This window comes from Macrobrachium nipponense, chromosome 15 (genome assembly GCF_015104395.2).
Source record: "Macrobrachium nipponense isolate FS-2020 chromosome 15, ASM1510439v2, whole genome shotgun sequence".
NCBI classification, from domain to species: Eukaryota; Metazoa; Arthropoda; class Malacostraca; order Decapoda; family Palaemonidae; genus Macrobrachium; species Macrobrachium nipponense.
The window spans coordinates 74,812,819-74,839,496 of record NC_087208.1 but is presented as its reverse complement, the minus strand read 5'-3'; the positions used below and the strand labels follow the sequence as shown (position 1 = coordinate 74,839,496).

Sequence of the window (26,678 nt, the reverse complement as noted above, 5' to 3'; positions counted from 1 at the left end):
CGGTTTGTTCCATATGAAAAGAGTTCATCTTCTGAATAATAATAATAATAATAATAATAATAATAATAATAATAATAATAATAATAATAATAATAATAATAATCTGAAGACGGCCTGAATATGTAAATGAATGATGTGACGGTTTTTTAGTTGGAGCCTGAAAGAAACCTAGATCAAAACCAGCGGGCAATGATGCAATCACTGCAGATTATTTTTGCTGCAAAAGAAATGAATACGGGATGAGGGAACACGGCCTGATGGTTACGAATTGTACGTTAGGGCAGCAAAGGTACTAACGAAAAGGTGACCTGATTAAATATAATTTAGATATAACTATAGAGACACTGTACTTCTATCAGCTGTGATGAAAATATTCAGTATGCTTGTTTTTCAACAGGCTGGGGCAAGAAACCTCAAGTTCTTGGGAGACAATCAAGTTGGTTTGAGAAAAGGAGGGGCTGCCTGGATTAGATGTTTGTGTTAGGACTTTGTAGACTCGTATGGAATTCAAAACTACACTTTTAAAGGCCTTTCGTAATTACGATAAGGCCTTTAACAGAATACGCAGACCCAGGGCCCTTTAAAGCAGAGAGAGAAAGAAATACCCCTCTCAAAAAATAGAAATAAAAATAAAACGAAAACTTCAGCACAGTATATTAAAGAACCTTGCACACACCAATAGGTAGTATTGAAGGTCTTGCCTCACTCCTATATTCCATTGAAAATGTAAAGCTAAATCAGTGTCCATGAAGAAAGTAGACGCAAATATAATAGTTGGCGTTGCGTTACTGTGCTATTCCTATCAAATGTTTTGAAACTTCTTGAAATTATTCCTGAACAAAGCAAATTCAAAACAAATGCTGATGTAAATAGCTGGGTGCGACAGGGAAATGTTAGGTCACCTCTGCTAAACGTTTGTCTTTCTCACGGATGTTATCAGGGAAAAGATGGTTGGAGATGAACGAGCTTTAACTTTAAGCCCTGTCCACACGGGCGAACCCTGCTCGACGAACTTTGTTCGATGTGACGTCAGAAGCAGGGAAAGCCAGAACTTCACCTACTATATCTCCGCTGCTGACACCACACCGAGTAAAGTTCGCCGCTCCCGTGCGGACGGGACCTTATTAGACTGCAGTTGTGATGGGCAGTTGTCACACACGATGTGCAGATGAGGCTGACGATAAGGAAAACAAAATTCAAAAATCTCGTTGACGAAAATCATCATGTATCTAGGGGTTAATCTTCCGAAGCATGATATCCAGCACAGGTTCTCAGGAGTTGGAAGTGAGCGAGACCAAATCAATGGCAAATCAAACAATGGGCAGAATGAATAACATTTGAGGATCAAATAAACTGGAACGGCAAAAGACGGTAAGTTTATATAATTAGTTCAATACGGTCTGTACTGTTACAATTACAAGAACCCTGGTTTGACTATGAAAAATTCTTAAAAGGACTTTGCCGATTTTAGAAGAAAACGTATAGAAGAATTTTAGGAGCCATATGGCAGAATAAACTGAGAAATGACACCATAAGAACATTTACCAGGGTTGGGTACATGAGGCAAGGAGTTACAAGGATTAGGGTGTCTCAAAGACTTCTTAGTCCATCAGAAGAAACATCATGTGCTCACTTATCTGTAGGAGCAGGTTTTACTGTGCATTCACAGTGTCTTAATGATTTTGTCTAGCTTTCTTTTAGACTCTTCCATACTGTTCCTGTTTACAACTTTTTGATGGCAGTTTATTCCACGTGTCACATATCTTGTATGTAAAGAAGTTCCCAAAATGGGATGTGTTGTATCTCTTCAGTTCTAGTTTCCATCCATTATTTCTTGTCTGGTTTTCGTTTCATGTAAATAGATTACTGTCTACTTTTGTTATGCCATTCAGTGTTTTAAATGATTCTATTAGTTATCCTCGCAATCGTCGTGGTTCTAAGCCAATGGGGACATAGACTAGAGACCAACACGTGATGGAATTAGTATAACTGGGAGCTCTTTTGGGAACTGGAAGTTGAAAAACCTAGACCTACATGGGTGACAGCTGTAAGGGGACGAGGCTGAAAGATATATAAGTATAAATATACAGTATATACTATAAAAATATCATGTATCATATATATATGTGTGTGTTGTAGAGAGAGAGAGAGAGAGAGAGAGAGAGAGAGAGAGAGAGAGAGAGAGAGAATGTCTTGTTGCTTTTATCTTTGAGACGACTATCTTCCCATCTCAATGGGAAGCGTTGTTATCAGGGTTACTCATAAAGATTGTTTATAGATCAGTGCTTGTTACATTACTGGTTCTCTCAGCGATACAGTAAATAGTCGAACTATCTTTATCTCAACCACTTTTGGCGAAAATCACATATGTATATGTATATATATATATATATATATATAGATATATATAAATAGATGCTTATATATTATATAGAGATATATGTATATATATATATATATATATGTATATATATATATATATATATGTGTGTGTGTGTGTGTGTGTGTGTGTGTGTGAGAGAATATAGTATGCCTATATACATCTATATATTAATAATTACATATGCACGTAAATTATATATATATTATATATATATATAATATATATATATATATATTTTAAGCGAATACCACATGAAAGAAAATGATAGGCAGATATCAAAGCACGTTCGTCTTCACCATGATGTCTTAGTAAAGACGAAAGCGCTTGGATTACTGCCTATCATTTTCCTGTGGTATTCGCTTAATTAAGGAAGTCACGTGCATCTACTGTGATGTTTTGAGCATATGTTATATAAAATATATGTACTGTATATATCTAACTTGTTACTGATACCACTTTCGAAGTGGTATCCTATTATAACTTTCTTAGGCACAATTAATGTCTTGTAGAGGCCGATGGCAATGGCAACCCAAGGCTGAAATTGCCGTTACACAGCCATCAATGGCTGACTCAAACATGAGCCATAGACGTCACAGGAACATGGGTATGAAACAGGAAGGCAGAAGCAGATAAACTTCACTTCCTGGATTGATTTACTTTTATATTTTCCTTCAATAACATCGTTTATCTATAATCTTAAGAATAAATCATAACTTTCAATGGCGTACCTAACAAAATTGAAGTAAATTTATTATAGAAGTTAGGCCAAAGGCCAAGCGCTGGGACCTATGAGGTCATGCAGCTCTGGAAGGAAATTGACAGTAAGCTTTGAAAGGTGGAAATGGAATCAATTGTTAGGAGAGGTGGAGTAATATGGAAGAACGAGGATATGAAAGGAGGTACAGTAAAAAGAACGAAAGGAGTTGCAGCTAGGGGGCGAGGACACGGTGCGCAGAAAGTTAAATAATGCCTACAGTGCACCGCACGAGGTGCACTGACGGCACTGCTCCCCCTAAAGGCCCACCCAACTAAAGCAGCTGATTCTAAACCCAGTATATAACAACGAAACTTAGTCTGAAACTAGTTAACCGCCTTAACGAGACAGAAACCAGTTTGAAAAGCATATTATAGGGACAAAAGTCCTGTCCAGATTATAAACTGAATTTCAGAATTTACCTTCTTACCTCCAGTTATGTTGCTGATGGCCTGGCTGTGCTAAGAATTACAAAGATATTCGCCTAAAATCTAGTGTGGTTGGACGGGGGCACGATGTCTAGGAGCCAACGGTAGAGCTCCCACTTTCGCTCTGATGGGAACGATTGACTGCAGTGTATCCTGGGAGTATTTGGCAACTCGTTTTTAACATTGCCATACGCGCAGAGCAGATGTGCACATTTTTCATCGAACGCCTTCCAGATGCCACATTTGACTTCGATTTGTTTTTTTCTTCCACTTATTGATATTATTCACACATAAGCAGGGACGTTACTGGTTCCAAAAAGTTGGTGGGGTGGAACGCCCTGAAAATTTTTGAAATTTGAGCTCTTTTCGGGGGCACTGTAAGGCCTACAAGAGCAGGTTAAACTAAATAATTATGTGTCATATGTATTTATGCCATGAAATGTTTGGTGAACACGCTTACTCTAGCACATAGAATTTGTCAATAGCTGTGCGTTATTGATTTTCAATATAAATATATATAGTACATTGTAAAATCACGAGCACAATTTTCTTATGCATGAGACAAAGCACCTTAAAACCCTTGGAACTTTTCTCCCTTATTTGTTCAAAAAATATGATACAAGGGAGGAAGGATTTCGCCCCTTCCCAGATATACAGTAATGCTAATAATGATGATGATGATAATGATAATAATTAATAATGATAATGATAATAATTTTCATAATCAAGATAAAGTACTTACAGATACTAATACATATAGGCTTCAGCCTACAGGACATATAAAGAAGGTGCTATATTTACCTTATATTGAGATGCATAGCTTCATTCAGAGCACAAGACATTCATAGAAATTAAAAGTATATAACTGTTCAGCAGGGGGAGGCAATACCTGTATACAGGCAGCCAAGACTTCTGTCTTCCTTTCTAACATGAAATAAAATGCATGGGGTTTAGAAGTTGCCAAATATATTTTGTCGAGCCTTAGGGTTGTTGGGTGGGGGGGATACCTACTTCTAACCTGATGATAATGGAATTAATATTAATTTCCGACACATTTAAGGCATTAACAAAAGTAACATAAAACTGACACGCACAAAATAAAAGATAGTTGATGTATTTCATTACATTAAATTGATACAGGACCTGGTATTGGCTTACTTAAACATCTTCAAGATCTTCACTTATTTAACTACTGTAAAGGCGCTGTCACACTATCGAAATTTCCGTCGACTTTTTCTGAGTTTGTCTTCGACTTTCCAAAGAAGTCGACGTCATTCCGTACTCTGGTTGTCACACACGTTCTTCTTCATACCGCGGTTGTCGTCGTCAAAACGTAAACAAACCATCTGAGCTGTGACTTCCCGGAATGATAAAACAACTATGATGTATAACACAAAGCAACTAGTGTGTCGTGCTTGCATGTGTTTAATGATGATGCATAGAATTAAAAAAAAAAAGTCTTTGGGTTCGGTCCTGGTTAAAAAGACGTGAAAAGTTATATTTTACAAAATAAGCTAGGGCTAGCCTCGAGAGGTTATTCGTAACCTTGTTTACACAACCACAGTCAGACTGTATTATAAATTAAGTTAGAGAAACACTGCAAAAATTTTAAAGATTTTTGTTTATAGTATTTGCTAATTCAAAAATAAAAAAAATAAAAAACAAAGAGAGCACACCTAGGCTATAAAACAATCTGATATTCACGATATAGTATGCTTATCTGTATAAAGATCAGCAAGTTCAGGAAAGTTTTCCCTGAGTCGCATGGTGATCTCGGTAATTTTTTCATTTAAGACCCCTTTTCATAAAACTATCATGCTTATGGTCCCATAAGCATCGTCTCTCCCCCATATCTTAGACCAAAAACTGTTCTGGCAATCTTGTCCACTGTACCAAGAACTCCATCTTGCATCAGATGACTTGAAATGCGCGCTCTCTGAGATATAAACAAACAATAGAGTCGACGGTAGCGATGGGTTGAATTCGATCGGTACCGTTTTCAAAATTCGTGACGACGACACCAGAAAGTCGTCGTCAAAACATGAAAAGTCGACGTCAAAGTCAGAAGTCTACGGAAATTTCGCTAGTGTGACAGCGCCTTTACTTTGCCCAAATGCATTAACAATACATTCCTACCTGATAGTAGTTGTTGTTCCTTGCTGCGGTACTGACCCGTCTTCATTTGTAAACACTAAGCATAAACAATGAAACGTTCGGGATTCGAGAAAGAAAAAAATGTTCGGAAATAAATTAATCTTTCATTTCCATAAATAAATTAATAGTTAAATGAATAATAGAAAAACATTTACAATACTTTATAATATCCCAAATGTTCTTTCAAACTAATATAAATTTGAAGATCAAGGTCCCATAAAACACTATTTGAACGTTGCAACTATATATATTTCGAGCACTTCCTTCTGTGCTCGCTGGTAAAATATGGACATAAGATAAATTTTCTTCAGAGGCTCAAAGAAAACTTCAGGACTGTTTTTAAGGGGTAACAATTCAATTTCATTTATCTGTCTTCGTAGGAGCGTTATATTTAACCATAGTATTTATTATTTTTGAGGGGGACAGTGTATACTGTGTCCCCCCCAACTCAAACTTTGTGGGAACACGTCCCCCTCACCCCCAACCCCCCCGTGAGTTACTCCCTTGCACATAAATATAGCTACTTTACTTGCCTCCAGCTGACACCAGTAGGTACTCATGCAAGATTATAATGAAGACCTTACTAACGCAAGCCCCATACCTTTTCAATTCAATATAGGGACGGCATCAGAGAAAAACAAGGAAATGGTGACTGCCACATTAACAATTTTATAACTAATGTGTGAATGAATCCCCTGAACAGAAAACTTCCCAAACATAAGCGGTTTCCTACAACTGCACTGAAGGTCATAAACATCAAAAACATTCCTACACACATTTGGTCACACCTCTATCGTGCATGCAATGCTCTCTCTCTCTCTCTCTCTCTCTCGAGTTGGGACAAAACACAAGTCTTATTACCAGGTACTTCATTTATTAATTATCCATTATCTGCGTGTGTGATTGTGTAGAGGTGCGTAAAACAATATGATTATTATTTCCTTCCTTTGGTTAACAGGTTCTCAAATAATTTTATCCTAAATTAAGACTCATCCACTTGCGTCAAGTTTGAAATGAAAAGGGGTAATCGTAGCTCCGATGTTCCGCCATTCTTTACCGTCAACGGCCTATTTCATTCTCACTTAACATCTCGTAAATCTGCCTGAACAAATTTCAAGAACCTTAACTACTTTCTGTCAGAAATAAGATGTTCAATACTAAATGTGGTTATGTTTTTCAAATGTTGATGTCGTGGACTCGCAAGCATTTCCGTTGTTTTATTGTTTATCTATTTAATGTTAGAAACTGGCTTCCACTGACCGGTTTTGGGTTTTATCATACATCTTTATTTTCTGACATAAAGAGCAATTGTACGAAAGAAAAAAAAAAGAAGAAAAACTGAAAACGTCACAGTAGTTGGTCACCCCACTGACAGAGATGCCACTTCCTCAATTATTTTAATCTGAGTATTCGTGAAATCAACAGTCCACAGTAACCGAGAGTAACTAGAGTTGTGAAGTTCAGAGGGTCAGTCTACATCGATTCAAGATCTGCCACAACTGAAAGCGACTAGAGCCCGTTACTTCCCATTCAGGTCATTTACGGTAAGATTCACGGTTTGGCATCTAAAGAAAATAAAAGTTGGCCACGTGATGCAGTGCCGAAGTTTAACGACCACTATTGTGCAAAGAATATGCTTGCAAAACAATAACTTGAATAAGGAGCAGTTTTGCTTGTTATGGCAAAGCGCATGAGAATGGTAACGAACTCGTGATATTTGTTGACTCACGCTGACTGGGCGGGAGTGGTCACATAGCAACTGAAGACACGACTGGCCCATAAGTTGCCACTTGCCAATAATAGCCATCAGGTGGTGATCGATAAGGGTGCTCTGAAGAAAAGTTATGATTTCTGTCGTTGTTTTTCTTTTTGTTTTTTTTCTTTTCTTTATTTTTTTACTACTGTAGAACAATGAATTGTCTATTCAAGAATTATTGACATAATAATTAAACTAAACTCAGTAACAGTAAAGTAATTGTTATCATTGCACATTTTAATTATGATACTTAATATTATGTCTATCTAATATATGCCTGTAAAACACGATTAAACTTTTACATAGAACAAATAAGGAATGCATAGTTCCTGCAGAAACTCTATGGAAAAAATAGAATTGTTTTCCCCTAATCTTACTGTTAGAGAAATTTGGAAATATTAGTCAGCTAAGTCCAAGTACGAGATCGAGAACTTTAATCTCACCTTGGACTTTGAGCGTTGTCTCACTGATAAAACTGTCCCTCGGTGGATTATGAATTACATTCAGATTCTACTGTCTGGTAAATCTGGGTACAAATCAAGGATCATATCAAGATTAGCGAACTCACTATTTACATCATTTGGTTTATCTATATGTATATATATGTGTGTGTGCGTATTTATACATATATTATATATATAATATATATATATATATATATATATATATATAAAACAGTAAATCAGTGGTATACTAGTAATATTGTCCTTAAAAAAAAAGTGGCTTCGCTAATCTTGACATGATCCCAAATTAATGTTATCTTTACCATGAAAATTATTAATAAATAAATATACTAAACGGTTAATTGTAATGTTAAAACATAATTAAACTGCTGACAATATACATATATGAAACTTATTTCTGCTAAAAACTCTAATGGTTTTATTCTGTAATGTAGGATATCTCCGCGTTACTATTGTCGTTAGACTATTGTTCTTGTTACTTCTTTGATAAAGTTTTCATGATACTGGCGGGGAACATAATCATTATCAAGCCGGTTTGTAGGGTTCTTATAGTCTCTCTCTCTCTCTCTCTCTCTCTCTCTCTCTCTCTCTCTCTCTCTCTCTCTCTTTCGCTTTTTGGTGTAATAGGTAGCACTCTCATTTGGCGAGATATCCAAAGACGAAGAAGCACCAATCGAACAGATCGTTATTACCAATTATATCTGCAGTGAATTGTGTGCCTGGCGGTCAGTTGATTATGGTGGGCAGATGGATGAATGTGACAGTGACCGTCATCTTGTTTGGGCTTGAAGCTGCTCCTAATGAAAGTTTGTTGTTACTGAAGGAACGGCTCCTGATTCACCCTTCAAAGTTTCAGCTCTCAAGAGGTCTTTCTCTAGGATGATAGAAACTTACTATTTTCTCCAAGATTCTTTTTAGAAGTTTGAAGGTTTTAAACGCACAATGACATCAAGTTTAAACCCCCATCCCTTTTCTGGACCGTGGGCCTGACTGCTGCAGTTGTTGAAAGAACAGGTACGTCATCACTGCTATGTCAACTCGTTTTCACATAGAGTGCCCATCCGTCCATTCGTCTTTGCCCCAGAAGTGAATTCGACACATTGATAGATAAAAATGCCACCGATCACACCGCACACACGCACGCAATATATATATATATATATATATATATATTATATATATATATATATATATATATATGATAAAATACTGGCCCTTTCACGGTGAGGTAAATTTAGGCTAGCATTTGAATAAGTTCAGTAGTTTGGTAAAAGTATGGTTCTAGATCAAGGTAATAATTCCGCGTAGGGTGTTTCTTTGGAAATTACAGTCTCTTATACTATTTGGGTTGCTTATTAAGAGTTTATTGTTATTTTTGGGGGATCGACCATAATTCACCCTCAGGGCCTAGTATTAAATACGGCCGAAATACGCCCCAATCCCTATAGTGACTATCGTATTCGCTGGACAGTTCCTTGTGGTCTGTGCAGAGTTATTGCCTAGAATTACCCTAAGACATTGCAAGTAGATTCCATTTTAATTGGAGTATGTAATTTACAGATGCCTACAAAGCTCTACATAACAACAATTGCAGTAGTAGGACTGGCCTACATGGCGGCCATCAGGTTCATGAGAATCCCTCCAGTTCCTACCCTAGACCAAGAACCCTGGTGGGGCCCTGGTGAACCACATGCAGAGGATGCAGCCATCAGACCATTCAGAATTGATATAGCAAAAGAGGCAAGATTTTACTTAGTTTTCGTTCTCTCAATTTGACCTGTTGAATAGTTGTATGGGCTAAAAAGTTTTTGTTGATTTAGTAACTGATATAAAAAGCATATATCCACTTGAAGGTGATATCAGAAAAGTATGCTTCCTGGTATCTTACAGCTGTTAAACTTTGCACTCATATTTTACTATTCTGTCACAGAACTGAAGTCTTGTGGGTCTAGTAAATGATGACACACCGTCACAAACCTGTGACTTCAAATTTTACCATTTGACTATCATGGGCAATGTTTGGTGGTAATATTTTACAGGTTGCAAGAATGTTACTGTGACATCTTACACCCTCCTCTCATGACTTCCAAACATAGGCGCTAAAGATGACCAGTTACCTTTATTTCCAGGATATAGACAGCCTTAAAGTTAGGCTAGACCTTCCATTGCGAATAACATCTCCTCTGGAAGGTGCGAATTTCACCTACGGTATGAATCAGACCACGCTTCAAACAATAGTCCATTACTGGAGGAACTCGTACGACTGGAAACAGCGAGAGAAAAGACTGAATCAGTATTCTCATTTCAAGTAAGTAGAGGAGTGACACTCGTCAAGCCACATCTTCCCTTAAACACCCTCTAGAAATTAGTCAGCCTTCAACAGAAAGCTCTGGTGGCATTTTCTTTTCATTAGTGCCAAGCTTTAGAACTCTGCCTCTACATGGTTCTCTACAGTTAATTTGATGAGATGTGAATAGATATAGCATTATTCTTATCGGTAGATCTAGTGTACCTATCCGCGGCGGCCCAGAGTATGGCAGTTGCGGTTTTTCTATGCAGTTTTACCCCCTGAACAAGAATATGAAGTAATATTTATTCGGACGACTCTAATTTACCTTTGAACTCTATCCTACGGTAAAGGGGATTCCCATTGGGAACCGGGGTTTTGGGTTTTGGGTGGGGACAAAACCCTAACTCTATCCTACGGTAAGGGGGACCCCCAGTGGGAACCGGGGTTTTGGGTGGGGAGAAACCACTTGGGGGTGATTTTGCCGTGTTATTGTGGTATTTCCCACATTTATCACTTTCAAAAACACGAAATACAGGCGGAAATAAGAGATAACAAAACTAGCGATAGTGGAGCCGTTCCACATCCATATTCGTCTACTACTACTACTACCACAACACTGAATCCTACTACGCATGCGCTAACTGTAAGGGAGCTTTTGGCCTAAACTCAGACTGCTTAGTGAGGAAAGAAATGGGGGTTTACGGGAGGGATACATGTATTTAGCCAAACACGTTACAGTATGACCCCTACGTTGCTACCGGACTGAGTGAAGGATTGGGTGGTACAGGGTTCCCAGATTTGGCAGTTTCTCACCAAATTTGGCTTTTTTTCCTAATTTGGTGGGTAAAAATTCACTTTGGCTGGTTAGTGGTATTTTGGCTGGTTTTCAAATACTTTCTATTTGAGCTAAACACTGATCCCACGTTTGAGGAATAACTCCCCAGATTGGGAATTTTTGAAGGTTTTCAGGAAAATCTGGGGAATTTGAATAGGTTTTCAGTAAAAACTTGGTAACATTTCAGGAAAATATGTAGATGGAATTAAAATAAAAATCACACACACACCAGACGACCACAAAACAGGCCGCCGGATTCTCAGAGACGAGCCTCATTTCAAAATTTCAATTCATTCTCGTTTTTTTTCCTGTATTCTTATATTAGTTTATATTATCTAACTAAAACTATGATGCCGCTATACAAGCATATATATGATAAAAAAAATATACATTTATAAAGATAAATATAACGCACATATATTTGCCGGTTTATGGGTTTGGTTTGGATTTCCATTTGGCGGGATTTTGGCTGGTTTCATGGTAGACTTTGGCTGGTTGGTAGTGGTGTCATCTGGGAACCCTGGCTGGTAACCATACGTTGAGTTACATAAAAGCATTTACCTAATTTGTTTATTAAACATGTTATGTGAATTCTAGTGTTTATTCCTTTTCATTTTTCCATAGTATTTGTAATAATTAAAACTGTTTTGAAATATCCCTACCTAATCATTTCACCATATATAACTTGAAATATTATGTTATAATTGAGGACAGACACCTAAAAATGCCTACGTGTTGATATAGAACTCAGTTTTAGGACGTTTCGATACCTACCTGTTACGTGAAATTGCACATTGCGTTGCATATTACATACACACTCCCTATCATTTATACACAAGTCAATCCCTCCCCTTTCCAGTATTCACGACTGGCTCTTTACGTTACACCATTTACAATGCATTTCTCACTGATACCAATATCTAGATTAAAGTTTGCCATTATTTTTATAAAACCTACATTTAAATATATTCCATTATACACTTTTACAGACATTACAATTTACACCTCCCTTCCAGTTTCCTTACTATTATGCAGTTATGTATGGTTACTTTTTACATTTTACACTTCCACACCCATCAAAGTTAGGTTTATATGTCATTTTACCTACTGGGGGCCGAATCCCATCCCCCGGTTAGGCAACATACCCTTAGGGTTAGTTTGTTATATGTTGGTTTACCTACTAATTTTACTTCCTTGAAGGGGGTTACCCGGTTTAGGCTAGGTTGGTTAGTTCTTCAAGGGTGGATACCGGGGGGGGGGGGGGGGGGTGGTGGTTGGTTAGGTTACATTCCCTACTTGGTTACCTACTAGGTTAGGTTTGGTTAGGTTACATTCCTTACTAGGTTAGGTTAGGCCTTTAAGGGGGGGTACGGGGGGCGAAGCCCCCATGGTCAGGCAATATTCCCTACTAGGTTAGGTTAGGTTAGGTTGGTTAGGTTACATTCCTTACTAGGTTAGGTTAGGCCTTTAAGGGGGGGTACGGGGGGGCGAAGCCCCCCTGGTCAGGCAATATTCCCTACTAGGTTAGGTTAGGTTAGGTTACATTCCTTACTAGGTTACGTTAGGCCTAGTATTTTCCCTACTAGTTAGGTTAGGTTGCGTTCCTTACTAGGTTAGGTTAGGCCTTTAAGGGGGGGTATGGGGGGCGAAGCCCCCATGGTCAGGCAATGTTCCCTACTAGGTTAGTTTAGGTTGGTTAGGTTACATTCCTTACTAGGTTACATTAGGCCTAGTATTTCCCTACTAGGTTAGGTTAGGTTACGTTCCTTACTAGGTTAGGTTAGGCCTTTAAGGGGGGGTACGGGGGGGCGAAGCCCCCTGGTCAGGCAATATTCCCTACTAGGTTAGGTTAGGTTAGGTTGGTTAGGTTACATTCCTTACTAGGTTAGGTTAGGCCTTTAAGGGGGGGCGAAGCCCCCCTGGTCAGGCAATATTCCCTACTAGGTTAGGTTAGGTTAGGTTACATTCCTTACTAGGTTACGTTAGGCCTAGTATTTCCCTACTAGGTTAGGTTAGGTTACGTTCCTTACTAGGTTAGGTTAGGCCTTTAAGGGGGGGTACGGGGGGCAAAGCCCCCCTTGTCAGGCAATATTCCCTACTAGGTTAGGTTAGGTTAGGTTGGTTAGGTTACATTCCTTACTAGGTTAGTTAGGCCTTTAAGGGGGGGACGGGGGGGGCGAAGCCCCCCTGGTCAGGCAATATTCCCTACTAGGTTAGGTTAGTTAGGTTGGTTAGGTTACATTCCTACTAGGTTAGGTTAGGCCTTTAAGGGGGGGGGATAGCGGGGGGCGAAGGCCCCCCTGGTCAGGCAATATTCCCTACTAGGTTAGGTTAGGTTAGGTTTGGTTTAGGTTTACTTTCCTTACTTGGTTAGGTTAGGCCTAGTATTTCCCTACTAGGTTAGGTTAGGTTTTTTACGTTCCTTACAGGTTAGGTTAGGCCTTTAGGGGGGTAATGGGGGCGAACAGCCCCCCCTGGTCAGGCATGTTCCCTACTATGTTAGGTTAGGCCTTTTAAGGGGGGGTACGGGGGGCGGAAGCCCCCTGGTCAGAGCGGGGATATTTCCCCTATCTAAGGTTAGGTTAGGTTACATTTCCTTACTAGTTAGGTTAAGGCCTTTAAGGGGGGGTACAAACGGGGGGGCAAATTCCCCCTGGTCAGGCAACATTGCCTACTAGGTTAAGTTCCCTACTAGGTAAGGTTACATCCCCTGCTAGGTTAGGTTATGTTAGGTTGGTTTGGTTCTTTAGGGGGTTACCGCAGGCCCAACCCCACCCCTGGTCAGGCAACATCCCCTATCAAGTTTCCTTAGTTTTTGTGTTATATGCTAACCTATGTTTAATTTGGTCTTTTGTATTTATTAAAACAACTATAGGCCCTATTACACATTTACCACCCAGGACTTAAATCCCACCCCCCCTTGGGCCCGTTATATATGTATTTGTATTAATTCATATTTTGAACCCTCCATCCCACATTTACATTTAGTTCCTTAACTACCCATTTACTTTTATTACCCTTAACATTGCCAACTTATCTTGTTAAGTGCTTGTTCATTTACCTCAGCCCCACCCTGCCTCAACCAATAGCATCAAAGCATTTTTACTACTCCACCCCACCTCTCCTACCCTGTTTTCTACGGTCTGGCCTCCTGCCACCTCCTAACTGTAGAACTCCAACACTGTTGAATCTGCCGCCATGACATCCACTGCTGCATCTACTTCACGCTCGCCCCAGCCCCTCACCAGGAACTCTTTGCCAACTTCATGTAACAATTGTTACACGAGTTACAAAGATTTTTCTGCCTTTTACTCAGGTAATTATGATCGACTAATCGGTTTTTGCCAGGACCATGGCCTCCTGAGAAAGCAGGTCTTTTGCCCCCATTCAGTCGACTCCAAGATACGGGAGGAGAATGTATAACTTCGTCGGGTACTTGGCTGTTGCTTATTTCAAGCTGCATTTTGAGGAACCCAAGACCCGCCTCCACGCATTCTTAAAAGCAGCTGCTGCTGTGTACCCTCCACCCCTTTAAGGTAAGGTCCAAACATTATTCTTAATTATTATGTTTTAGGAAAGTGAGTGTTAGGCTTTCGCCGAAAGTTGCGTCAAGGTATGTTACTATTCAGTGGGGTGCTGCTAAGACAACTCGTACCTTCCACCTTACCCGCCCACCCTCTGTGCGTTACCCCCCCCCCCTTAGTGAACATATGGCTCCGTGGTGGTTGGGGAATTTAAACATGGCAGCTGTGTTTACATTGCCTTCACCGTAACGAATACTTGGTACCTTCCTATAGGACCGTTCTTCGGTGACTTAGACTATGGCAATTGACCTTTTCTATGTTATTTTAGTTGCTTTACAAGGGTTGTAAGGAATATTTTGTTCGTTTGGTTGGAACTAAAACTTTAATATACCTTTGAGTTTGGTGCGGCTATTATGTAACTTTCAAAGGTCAATTACTGCTTAGTTACAGCCGCCCGAATGGATATTACTTTTAAATCTTGTACAGTAACTCAAATAACATAGGAATCAGTCAATTGCCATAGTCTAAGCCACCGCGGATTGCTTCTGTAGAAATACCAATATCCATGTTGTTAACAATTATCCTTGTTCAATAGGTAAAAGTTTAAAACTAGAATAATTTTGGTAATACTGGGAATGAAAACAATAGAGTTGACTTTGTTCCTTGTGTAAAATGTAAAAATGTTTATACAGACGAATCAGAAAGATCCATTGATCATCAGAGACAGAGGGAACATAAATTTGGAAAAAGAAGGGGTGATGTGAATAGTGCTTTATTGATTTATATATCATTGAACAATCCTAGCGTTGTAAATCATCGAACAATCCTAGTGTTGTTTAGCAAAAGATTAAATTGGAATTAAAAATAAATGATACACACAAAAGGAAATTAGTTGAACCTGTCCTCATCAGGGCAATACTAAATTTTAACCTAAATAGTGGAAGCTGTATTATTGTGTAATTCATGCCGCCAACCTTGACGTGACAGTTAGATCGTTGAAAGAATACAATCATATTTTTAGACTGGTACTGACCTTTCATTTTTTTTGTAGACTGTATCACCTGAAGAGGACCCCAGTTGTTCTTGAAAAAGTAGTGTATTTTAGCGTTTTTAAAGGGACACTGGACCTCTGGATGCTTAACCACCAACGGAGACAAGGGTTGAACTGGCCCTGACTCGGGCTTCTCACAATATGACAGCCTTCAAACTGAAGTAGGAAGATTCAAGTGGGGTTTCTGAAACCAGTTTTCAGCGTTTTTTTTTTTTTTTCTTGACAACCAAGGTTCTTTAAACATTATCACCCTTGGTAAAGATGTTTTTCTGCTGTAGCCGGTACTGATGCATGCGCATGGATACTGCCTCCTTCTCCCAGGAATCCAGGAGTCCTCTTTTATTTTAGTGGTCTCTTACCATTCGTTAGACTCCATTCGTTAAAGTTGCTTTACAAGATCTTTACCAAGGGTGGTGGCAATGCATTATTTTCCAGGGTAGTAATCTAGGGTTAATTAACATAAAACTCTATTCTGAATGTTTTCAGGACACAAATTGAAGGACTCGACATCCACTTCATGAGGGTGGCCCCTCAGCTGCATGAGAACCAGAAGGTGAAGGTACTGCCACTTCTGATGGTTCATGGCTGGCCCGGTTCCATTGTCGAGTTCTATAACATCCTGCCGTTGCTGACAACTCCACAGGATGGAAGCAGTGTCGTCTTTGACGTCATCTGTCCCTCAATTCCAGGCTTCGGATTTTCTCAGAGTTCTGTAAAGCAAGGTTTGTTGTCATTATTATGATTATTATTATTGCAGTACACGTTACCATTATATCATAATTATAGTTATGATCTATTTAATTAGCCAAACAATTTTGAATAACTTGTTTTAATACAATTATTATGAATTATTTCACGAGGGCATTTTCTTCTACTTATGCTTCTTTTCGTTCGTATTGTCCTCCCCAACAGGATTAGGGCAGCTGCAAACAGCACAGATCTTTCTGAAGCTTATGAAGAGGCTTGGATTCCAGAAGTTCTACGTGCAAGGTGGTGACTGGGGCGCCCTTGTTGTCAACCTCATAGCTACAATGTACCCTGAGAAGTAAGTTATACAGCATATGCAATAGGCATGTGGCAACACCACAACCCCATTTCATTAGGTGTAACCAAGCATCATGTGCGTAGGGAAGTGGCCAACATTCCGCCCACCATAAGGCCATCATGGATAAGGAGCAATCATCAACCATGAGAGTAGGGCTGTGGCAACCCTGCAATGCACTGAACCATCATAGGCCTAGGAGTGTGGCAACTTCCCAACGCCTACCAGGGACAAGGTGCTTTCAGCCATCATCACTATGGGGATGTCACAGCCCCTCCATGAATTGGTGCAATTAGGCAAAGTGGATACCAGGGCTGAGTGGTGAAGCATTCAGCTCATGGTTGCTTTGTTCATGGACTGATTCCAGCCACCTGTAAACAGGTACCTGCATCTGCTTGAGTCAAGATAAAAGGTCTTGGGGGCTATCAGTCTCATTCCTAAAGACTTGCTGAGAAACTAGAAGCTGGAAAGGTTTGGTGCTACCTCCTTTAGCAGATATATATATATATATATATATATATATATATATATATATATATATATATATATATATATATATATCACCACAAAACTTCTGTGACTAAAAATTCATGTTACTCGAGTTAAGCTTCATTGAGACAGTGGTTTAGATTCTAGATTCTGTCTTTTTCATAGTACTGTGGAATTTAAAGAATCTGGAGATCAAACCATCCCGTCTCATTGAAGCCTAAAACGATATCCAAGTCACTACCTCAGAAATAATACCAAAAGGGAATTATGATTGATAAGTAGTTTGTTATGTGGCCGATTCGACCTAATGAACAGAAGGAACTGCACATCTGCTTCATTATCATTTATTTCATTTTTACATACTTATTTACTCCGTGAAAGGGTCGGTGGTCGAAAAAGTTTGAGGTCCCCTGTCCCATAGCAATGTTTTTAATGCTCATTGAAGGAATGTTCCAATATTTTTTTTTCAAAACGTTAGAATATCTGTACTGCCGAGAACATTTACCCACCTTACTAAATTTCAATCACCCTTTGCTTAATTTTGTATTTTGAGCTGTAGGTGGTTTTGTTAGTTTTCCACAGGTTCATAATACAGATGCCACTCAGAATCCCAGAAAAAAAAAGTTAAACGTATGTTCAGGGCATCTTCCATGTAGAATACCAAGGTTTCCTCAAATAAGTCATGAATCTTAGTAGCCTGTTATAAGAGTTAGCGGGTCCTAATGACGCATAAGACCCTATCGAGTGATTGAGAAAGCTTACTGGGCAATTAATGGCCGTTTTGACTTCTTTTGCGTGAATGGGTGTGCATGGTAGAAGATAAATAAAATGCACAACATTTTCTCTTATTTTTCAACAGCATACTTGGCGTCCACGTGAACTTCATAATGGCCAGAACCCCGGGTTCTGTGGCCAAAATGCTGTTGGGATCCGTGCTCCCTACTGGTCTTGTGATGGATGCAAAGGACGAGAACCGGCTGTATCCCCTTGGGGAACTCTTTGCTAGGTTGCTGCGAGAATCTGGATACATGCACATTCAGGCAACGAAGCCCGACACAGTAGGTGAGTGTCACAAAAACCTGCTGTGGATATGATATAGAGTTGGGGATATTTACAATGGAAGGCTAAACATGAGACAAGAGATCACCAAATATTCAGCCTTTCACACAGCTTTTCCCAGCAATATGAATCTTGCTTCTATTGATATTAGGATTGATTCCCGTAGGGGGATAGTGACGTCAGTGCACCTCATGCTGTGCACTGTAGATATTTCTTAAGGTTCTTTGCAGCGCGTCTTCGGCCCCTAACTGCAACCCCTTACGTTCCTTTTACTGCACCGCCTTTCATATTCTCTTTCTTTCAACTTACTGTCCTCCCTCTCCTAACAATTGATTCACAGTGCAACTTCGAGGTTTTCCTCCTGTTACACCTATCAACCCTTTTACTGTCAGTTTCCGTTGCAGCGCTGAATGTCCTCATGGGTCCCTGTGCTTGGCCTTTGGCCTAAATTCCATATTCAATTCAGTTCAATTCAATTCGATGTAAAGATTGACATATTTAGTTGGTCATTCGCTGGCTGTGTTGGGTTGCCCATAAGGTGAACAAGACCTCGGGCATATCAACCGCTTCCCAAAAACCTCGACTGAACCCAATAACTGCCATTACAGGCGCAGGGCTGAACCAGAGTCCAGTGGGTCTTGCCGCTTACATCCTGGAGAAATTCAGCACGTGGACGCACAGAGGGAATCCCCATTTCCCCGACGGAGGCCTTCTGCAGGAGGATTTCCCGATATCCCTGGACGAAATGCTGGATAACATCTGTGTCTATTGGTAAGCTGTTGAAGTGTTAACTAGGTGTTTGTGAGACGTGCGAAAAAGAAGGGTATGATCAAAGTTTGGTTTGTATGCGTGTTTCGGTTGGATGGATGGACAGATTGCAGAGGTCCATGCCAGGCCTCTCATTCTTTTTAACAACTTAACCGCCTTTGGGTAAGGATCCATGGCCAGCATGAAGATCGATGGAGCCATATTATTATTATTATTATTATTATTAATAAACTACAGTTCTGTAATTTTACTGATAACTTAATATTGATTTTTCTTTTACTGATGTTCATTATTTCTGATTTTTTATTGGTAACACTTGTGTTTATTGGTAACACTCTATTCCTGATTTTTAAATAACGATGCTATAATTCCGATTTTTAATGAATAATCATCTTTCTCAATTTATTTTATTAACAAGGCCGCATTCCAGATTTTTAATCATAACACTTAGTCCATATCTATGGTATTGCTGATACTCTATTCGTGATTTGTCATTTTTCCAACCTTAGCCCCTCCATACACACAGAGACTGCACTAGTCACACTACGTAACATGCATCCTTACGCTTCTTTGGTCTGAATTCCCCTCCTTCCCAACTCTTTCTTATGGAAGCTTCTATGCAACCTTTTCCAGGTCTTCCTCCCTCCTACGCTTCTCAATCAAACGCCCTCTTCACCAACCCATCTGTCCATTTTCTCTGCAGAACCAGATCTCCTGAAAAGACGCTTAAGAGCAGGAGTACACGGGCCTCTCTGTGGCGCCACAAAGTGGCGTTTTTGTGTGGCGGGGATGTGGCTTCCCATAGGTTTCCATTGTTTATAAGCTATGTCGAACACACGAGCGTCTGTGGCAAGAGACAGGCGAAGTGATTCCCGCCACAGCTTGTAAACAATAGAAACCTCATGGAAGCCGCATCCCCGCCATAACAGAGCGCCTCGTGTACTTCTAGCCTAACTCTCATGTGGTGCACTGTAGGCATTACATAAGGTTGTTTGCAGCGTGCTTAGACCCTAGCTGCTACCCCTTTCTTTCTTTTTACTGCAGCTCCTTTCATATTCTCTTTCTTCCATCTTACCTTCCACCCTCTCCAAACAATTGATTCATAGTGCAACTGCGGGGTTTTCCTCCTGTTACACCTTTCAGATCTTTTACTGGCAATTTCCGTTTCAGCGCTGAGTAACCCCATAGGTCCCAGTGCTTGGCTCTGGCCTCAATTCTGTATTCAGTTCTATTTCCACTGTTGCATATCTTCACATTTCTCGCCCTCTCAGTTCCCCTTGTGCCCAAACAGTTGATCACTTGAAAGCTTTGCAACAGGTACACGGGAACCATCACGAGCAGCATGAGGTACTACGCGGAAAACACAGCGCAGACAGAGGCCCTGGGAATCATGGAGAGGTAATTAAGTTTCATTCATTCGTTTACTTACAATTTGACTGATTCGTCAACATTCTCATTGACCTGTTTCTTCCCCTTTTTATGCTCGTATTTACCTATACTACTTCGATGCTTGGCTGCATTTTTCCACATTTTGGAATCATCTGATGTGTTTGTTTATTATTTCTAACATCGTACTACATACCCTAGGCCTAGACGAAATATTAAGCCATTTTTACCATCGATCTATCTGTATGTCCAGTTTATGCGTGTCTGACTGCCATCTATTTATGTTGTCATATTTTTTCCTATTTTTTTGTTCTATTTGAAAATGTTACTGTTCTCTCTTAAGATATTTTCTGGTTGCAGCCCCAGGTATTATGATGAGTATCCAGGTCAGACATTCATGTATTGATTTGTTTTGGAGGTCTAATAGGGAACGATCAAGAGCATAAAATTTAAGAATCGATTTAGTCTCTCTCTCTCTCTCTCTCTCTCTCTCTCTCTCTCGCTCTCTCTCTCTCTCTCTCTTACTCTCTCTCTCTCTCTCTCTCTCTCTCTCTAGCTCTCTAATATATATATAATATATATATATATATATATATATATATATACACACACATATATATATATATATATATATATATATATATATATTTATATATTGTGACGAAGTGGCCTAGAGTATCGGGGTCTGGACACCATTAATACTTGGTGCACGAAGAAGCCAAAGATCTGTGTCTGGACACCATTAAGATTTGTTAACCCAATTTGCCAAGTATCTGGTTATTTCACTTACCATTTGTACTTGTTAGCACAAGAGACCCTTTTATTCCTAGGTCTGGGACACCCTTTGTACTTAGGGCACAGTTTGTTCAAGTACCTGGTTATTACTTACCTCACTACAGCCAGACACCTGACCCTTCATCACAAATACTAAACGACTGAATACTCTAAAGGTAATAGTGATCCCTTATAGAACTGGACAGTCAAGAAAACAATCAGTCTAAGTTCATTAAAATAGGTGTGAGGTAATCTTAATTAAAGGGCATCACTCCTTCACTAATTTCAAATCAAAGTATTTCCCTGATTCTGATTCATTTGAGGGAAACGGCACAATTACCACTCTATATTTCTACCTAAACAAAATAAAATATAATACTGGTTGTATAGCAAAATGCTCATATAAATTTTAAATACAAAAATTTATCTCTAAACTCAAAATTTATAAGTGAAATTCACAATCCCAGGGAAATGTTATTACTTGAAAACAAAAGTTTAATTAATTCTTGAATTAATTATTAAGCAAAATTAAATCAAAATTTGTCAATAAAATTAATCAAATTAAATTATAAAGCAATAATTAAGTTTGAAATGAAATTTAAATACAAATTAATTTGCAAGTGTTACATTTAAACAATTACTCAATAGAATATTATCCAAACTAATTAAACACAATAAAGACAATGCAAAAAAACATAATGCATAATATGAAAACAATTAAAGCATTGACAGTACAAACATTAGGCATATGAAATGGACATGTCAAAAGAACAAAGCAAAAGAAAAATTGCATAAAAATTATAATTTTATCCACACATAAAATAAAACCTCGAAGTGCACTTCAAAACATTTGAAAAATAGCTGTATATGCAGCTGCATCTTCTCACTCAAACAAAAGGCCTGTTACATACGTCTACACTTTTGTGGGCGCCTTCACAAAACTAATAAAAATAACACTATGTTCAGATTCCACAAACAACATATATATTAAAACAGTTACTGAGTGACCACCTTATATATAAACGTGAATTACGTTACAGTAATCTCGAGTGAGCTAGCGAGAGAGAGAAGAGATTTGAGAGAGAGAGAGAGAGAGATTTGAGAGCAATGCTACACTCTCTAACACACACCGCTATGTCTCAAAAGCAAATGAATGTTTTATATGGGTAACTATGCATATCAGGGTGAATGGGTGTAGTTGAGTGTACACGTCTGAGATGAAAACATATTACGTCATCTCTATAGGGATATCGAGTAGGGCCTCTGGCTGCGTTCGCATATGTCTATGAACAAGATGCCCTTGTTTCGTTACAGGCCCGATCGGGATGATAAAAAAATTAGCTTAGCTAAGAAATTCTCAAGATGTGAAAACAACCCTCTTCAAAGGCTTATGAGCTTCCACTCTCTCTGTCTTACGTTACTTTTTCCTCTCTTCGCCTTATGTATGTTTAAAATATGAAAAGTTACACTACTTAACATGTGTCATCTTTAAATGTGGGAATCTGAACACAAAAACATACATTTCATAACATGATACACAGTTTCTGAGGTGAATTAATCATATTACCAAAATTATAATTGCATTACAAAACTTACATTATAAGAATATATATATATATATATATATATATATATATATATATATATATATATATATATATATATTTCTATGGATAGTCAGGAAAGGTTCTAGAGACTGGTGAAAGTATGAAAGTGATTACCCGCAGACCATTTGCCATTTAGGCTGTATACAAATATAAGTTAGAATAACGGTAAAATGTTGTCAAGTTAGAGAAAGAGTTGAAGACAGGCGGTAGTAGAGAAATCAAATAGTGATTGATTCATGTTGCCTTACCTCCTGAAAAGAGCCAAATGAGAATATTAGAAAGAGCGGTCTGATGAAGCAACCAGAAACTATCAAGGCGAAGAGGTCCAGAATCACGCTTTGTTTATGGCGACTCAGATAGAGGATGCTGAGTTTGTAAAGAATCTGCATAATATACGGTTTCGTTTCCCAAATGCTTAAGTTTATGAGACTGCTGATATAGATGAAGCCTGGACCAAAATGAACCCAGACGTGTAAGAAAAATTTGAGAGTAATCAACCGACAAACCCGTAGGGGGTTAGTGCCGTCAGCGCACCTCATTCGGTGCAATGTAGGCATTACTTAAGGCTCTTTGCAGCGTCCCTTCGGCCCCTAGCTGCAACCACTTTCATTCCTTTTAATGTACCTCTGTTGATATTCTCTTCCATATTGCTGTCCACCCTCTCCCAACAATTATTTCATAGGGCAACTGTGAGGTTTTCCTCCTGTAACACCTTTCAGACCTTTTACTGTCATTTCCGTTTCAGCGCTGAATAGCCTTAGTTGCCCCAGTGCTTGGCGTAATGCCAAAAATCTATATAAATCAAAACCAAATACCAACTGACAAAGCAACGAATCACTCACTTGTTCGAGGAGCTGGAAGAATGAGGACAGGAGAGCACTGATGAGTGAGAAGAAGCATTTAGAATATAAGACTGAGTTGAGATCGGAGACAGTCAAGAGGCTGTAGTGTGTCTAGTGTACTAAGTCTGAGTGATTATTTGAAACTGTAGAAGACTCGTCATTATGTTTTGCATAGACCAGTGATTCTCAACAGGGTCCACACAAAAAAATAACGATTTGGGGTCCACGGTGATATTTTAGTGGTTCATAGAGCAGTTCTACTTCAGAACAGTTGTTATAACTGAGAATGGAATTTCTACAGTAATCTACGCCATATTAAAATGCTGAAAGTAGCAATAGTCATGTACCTTTGAATTTTTATGGCAATCAAGCAGAAGGAAAAATCTTGACATTTTACAGTGTCGTAAATTTAAAGTTACATCAATGCCCTCCCTACAATAAAACCTCAGATCTGGTTGAGCGATCTTTTTCAATAATCAGGACTTTATAAATTTCCTTTTGGCCTGGCTGCTCATCCATCGGTCAGTAGCAAGAACAAACGGAGTTAAATTTCTCTCTCTCTCTCTCTCTCTCTCTCTCTCTCTCTCTCTCTCTCTTGCACACTTTGAGGGTCGGAACCAAGAAGGTGCCTTTGCTGTAGCCCTAATTGTCCCACTAATCTATTTTTCCTTCAAAATTTTCATCCTGCTCCAGTTATGAACAACTGGCAGATACAAAGGTTTTATTACACTCTTGAAAAAGGTTGTCCCCGAATTATTTTGCATACATTGTGTGATACACCGTCAGTACTTATTTGCAAAGCAACTGGTCGGACGTCTGCTCTGCATGATGCCTTTAGTGTTTTGATAAGTGGTTAACCATATTAAATCAAAGTCTCTTCGAGATCTCCTCTCTCGTGAATTCTGCAGAGAAAATGAAGGGGAGTTTGAACACCTTGTAATGCATACTGAGGTGAAGTGGTTATCAAAAGGGGAATTGTCTTTATCATTTTATTGCACTTTGGGACTCCAGTGTCGTAATTCTGTCTAACACCCATCTTGCAGAACAACTGCTTGCAACTAAATGTGATGTATTTTAATTATCAGATATATTTGAAAAAAATAATTTTACTTACCAAACAGGTCCAAGGAAAAAATTCTGATCTCATATCCAGTATATAGATGTCATTACTGTTTTTTTTTTTTTTTTTTTTTTTTGAGAAAACTAAAGCTGTATCAAATTAATGTTGGACATCATGCATTTGAACAGTTTCTTTGGCCTCGATTAGCAGCGACTTGCACGATGATGACCTTGCATTGATTGGTAAATATTTGATAAATGTGCATGGCTTAGACTGAAGAATTAAGTGTGTGACGGAGAATGTCTTGTTGTTGTATGCCAAGGCCAGGGATCTAGATGGACAACCCAGCACGTTTATCCACCTCAGATCGAAGGATGACAAAAAGAGGATGAATGGAAGCAACAGGAAGTTTCCAAAGTTGTTGATCTAAAAACCGAAATTGTCTCCCGCAGGATACCTTGCCTGGTACCGGCTGGTCTCTCCTCCTTCCCTCAAGAGCTCCTAGACATGCCTAAGCATCTGGCAGCTCACAAATTCTACAATATTGTTTACTATGCGTAAGGCCTTTTATTGTGTCGTTACTCATTATTTACAAATCATTATAGCTGTCATCATTTTAATCTTTGGACGTTTCTCACCGTAATATTTTTCGTTTGCCAAAGCATGAAATTGTAAAATTAAAATAGCTTCGACACAGTTACTTGCAAATAATATGAATTTTCTCCTGACTTATAGATGAATTATTTTTCTTTTACATATATAATTAATAACAACCACTGCAATTATTTATGGTTGATAGAGATACTAAGAGAAAAATTAAATCCACAGTCATGTCCTTGCGCTGTATCATAATTGTCCCCAAGCACTTTTGCCTTCAGATCATCCAGCACACTCACCCTTTACCCTCCATAGCAACAACGACGATAACAATTTTCAATATCTTGTTTCATTCTTTGATGCAGAGAACACTCTGAGGGAGGACATTTTGCAGCGATGGAGCGACCGAAGTTACTCGCCCGAGATATTCACCAGTTTGTCATGACTGTCGAAAAGGGAAGAAGCAATGTGTAAAATGTACACATTCAGAAACGCAAAGTCAGGCATGCACACATGCAAGAATGTGTAAACAGGCGTGTTGAGATTTTTAGAGAATACTGGAAAAACTACACATAAGACAAATTTTGTCACTGGCTGTAGGCTTCTTGAGCCTCATTGTGGCCCATACCATGAACAGCAGACTCCTGAGGTCTGTAGCAAGATTTTGGAACAAGGTTGCTAGTCTCATATCGATACCTACATGGAGACAATCGCTGGAGTTCCAGTCATTAAAGGCCACCCATCCAAGTTATGACCAAGCTCAACATTGCTTCACTTCAGAGATCCGATGACTAACAGCACAGAGTGAAAAAAGAACAAGTGTGGTGGGTTTTAGCCTTTGATTCCTATTCAGCGCATCTTTATTTCCGTCAGTTGTGTTGACGTTTTAGTCTAATTTGCGGATTTGTACCATAAAAATGATTGAATGTTTTAATTACTGTGACATCCTCCCCTTTATTTGGATGTACCTGCTAAGATTCTTTAGGTATACATATATATATATATATATATATATATATATATATATATATATATATATATATATATATTATATATATACAGTGGATACTTGTGTGAGTGTATTTTATTTTGGCAGTATGAAAGCGGTAGGTCACATTTTCTCCTATGTCCTGCGCAAATAATAAAAGTTACTGACAGCCAAATCGCCGTAGATATTATCTCCTACAGTTGCCTTACCATAGTAGTGACGATGTAAAGAACATTCTCAGACTTTGGGAAATGCAGTACTATCATAAATGGCCTTCCACGGTCTTTAGCTTGAGATTTCTGGTGCTGAAATACTCTCTCCTTTCACTTACCTCCTGAACAGGCATGGTGTTGGTTTTTAGCCTTTTTGTATTTATTCGTTTTCGATGAAAGAAAACTTGAGACAGCTGTTTTTATATCCGTCCACA

The 26,678-nt window shown here is 38.9% G+C and overlaps 1 protein-coding gene across 3 annotated transcripts; it reads left to right on the top strand.

Moving 5' to 3' along the window:
• The first annotated feature begins 1,144 nt into the window (after positions 1–1,144).
• On the top strand, positions 1,145–26,426 carry LOC135195063 (juvenile hormone epoxide hydrolase 1-like). 3 transcript variants are annotated; one of them, XM_064221422.1, is made up of 11 exons: positions 7,125–7,263; positions 8,647–8,953; positions 9,500–9,679; positions 10,069–10,247; positions 16,126–16,361; positions 16,552–16,684; positions 18,030–18,232; positions 18,838–19,000; positions 20,315–20,395; positions 25,119–25,223; positions 25,629–26,426. In XM_064221422.1, exons 3-11 carry the CDS (start codon positions 9,500–9,502, stop codon positions 25,735–25,737), a joined length of 1,389 nt encoding a protein of 462 aa, XP_064077492.1. In that variant the 5' UTR covers positions 7,125–7,263; positions 8,647–8,953; the 3' UTR covers positions 25,738–26,426. The 3 variants fall into 3 exon arrangements, with proteins under 3 accessions (XP_064077493.1, XP_064077491.1, XP_064077492.1); XM_064221423.1 differs by lacking the exons at positions 7,125–7,263; positions 8,647–8,953 and adding an exon at positions 1,145–1,371; XM_064221421.1 differs by lacking the exon at positions 8,647–8,953 and having other exon boundaries at positions 7,112–7,263.
• Positions 26,427–26,678: the final 252 nt, after the last annotated feature.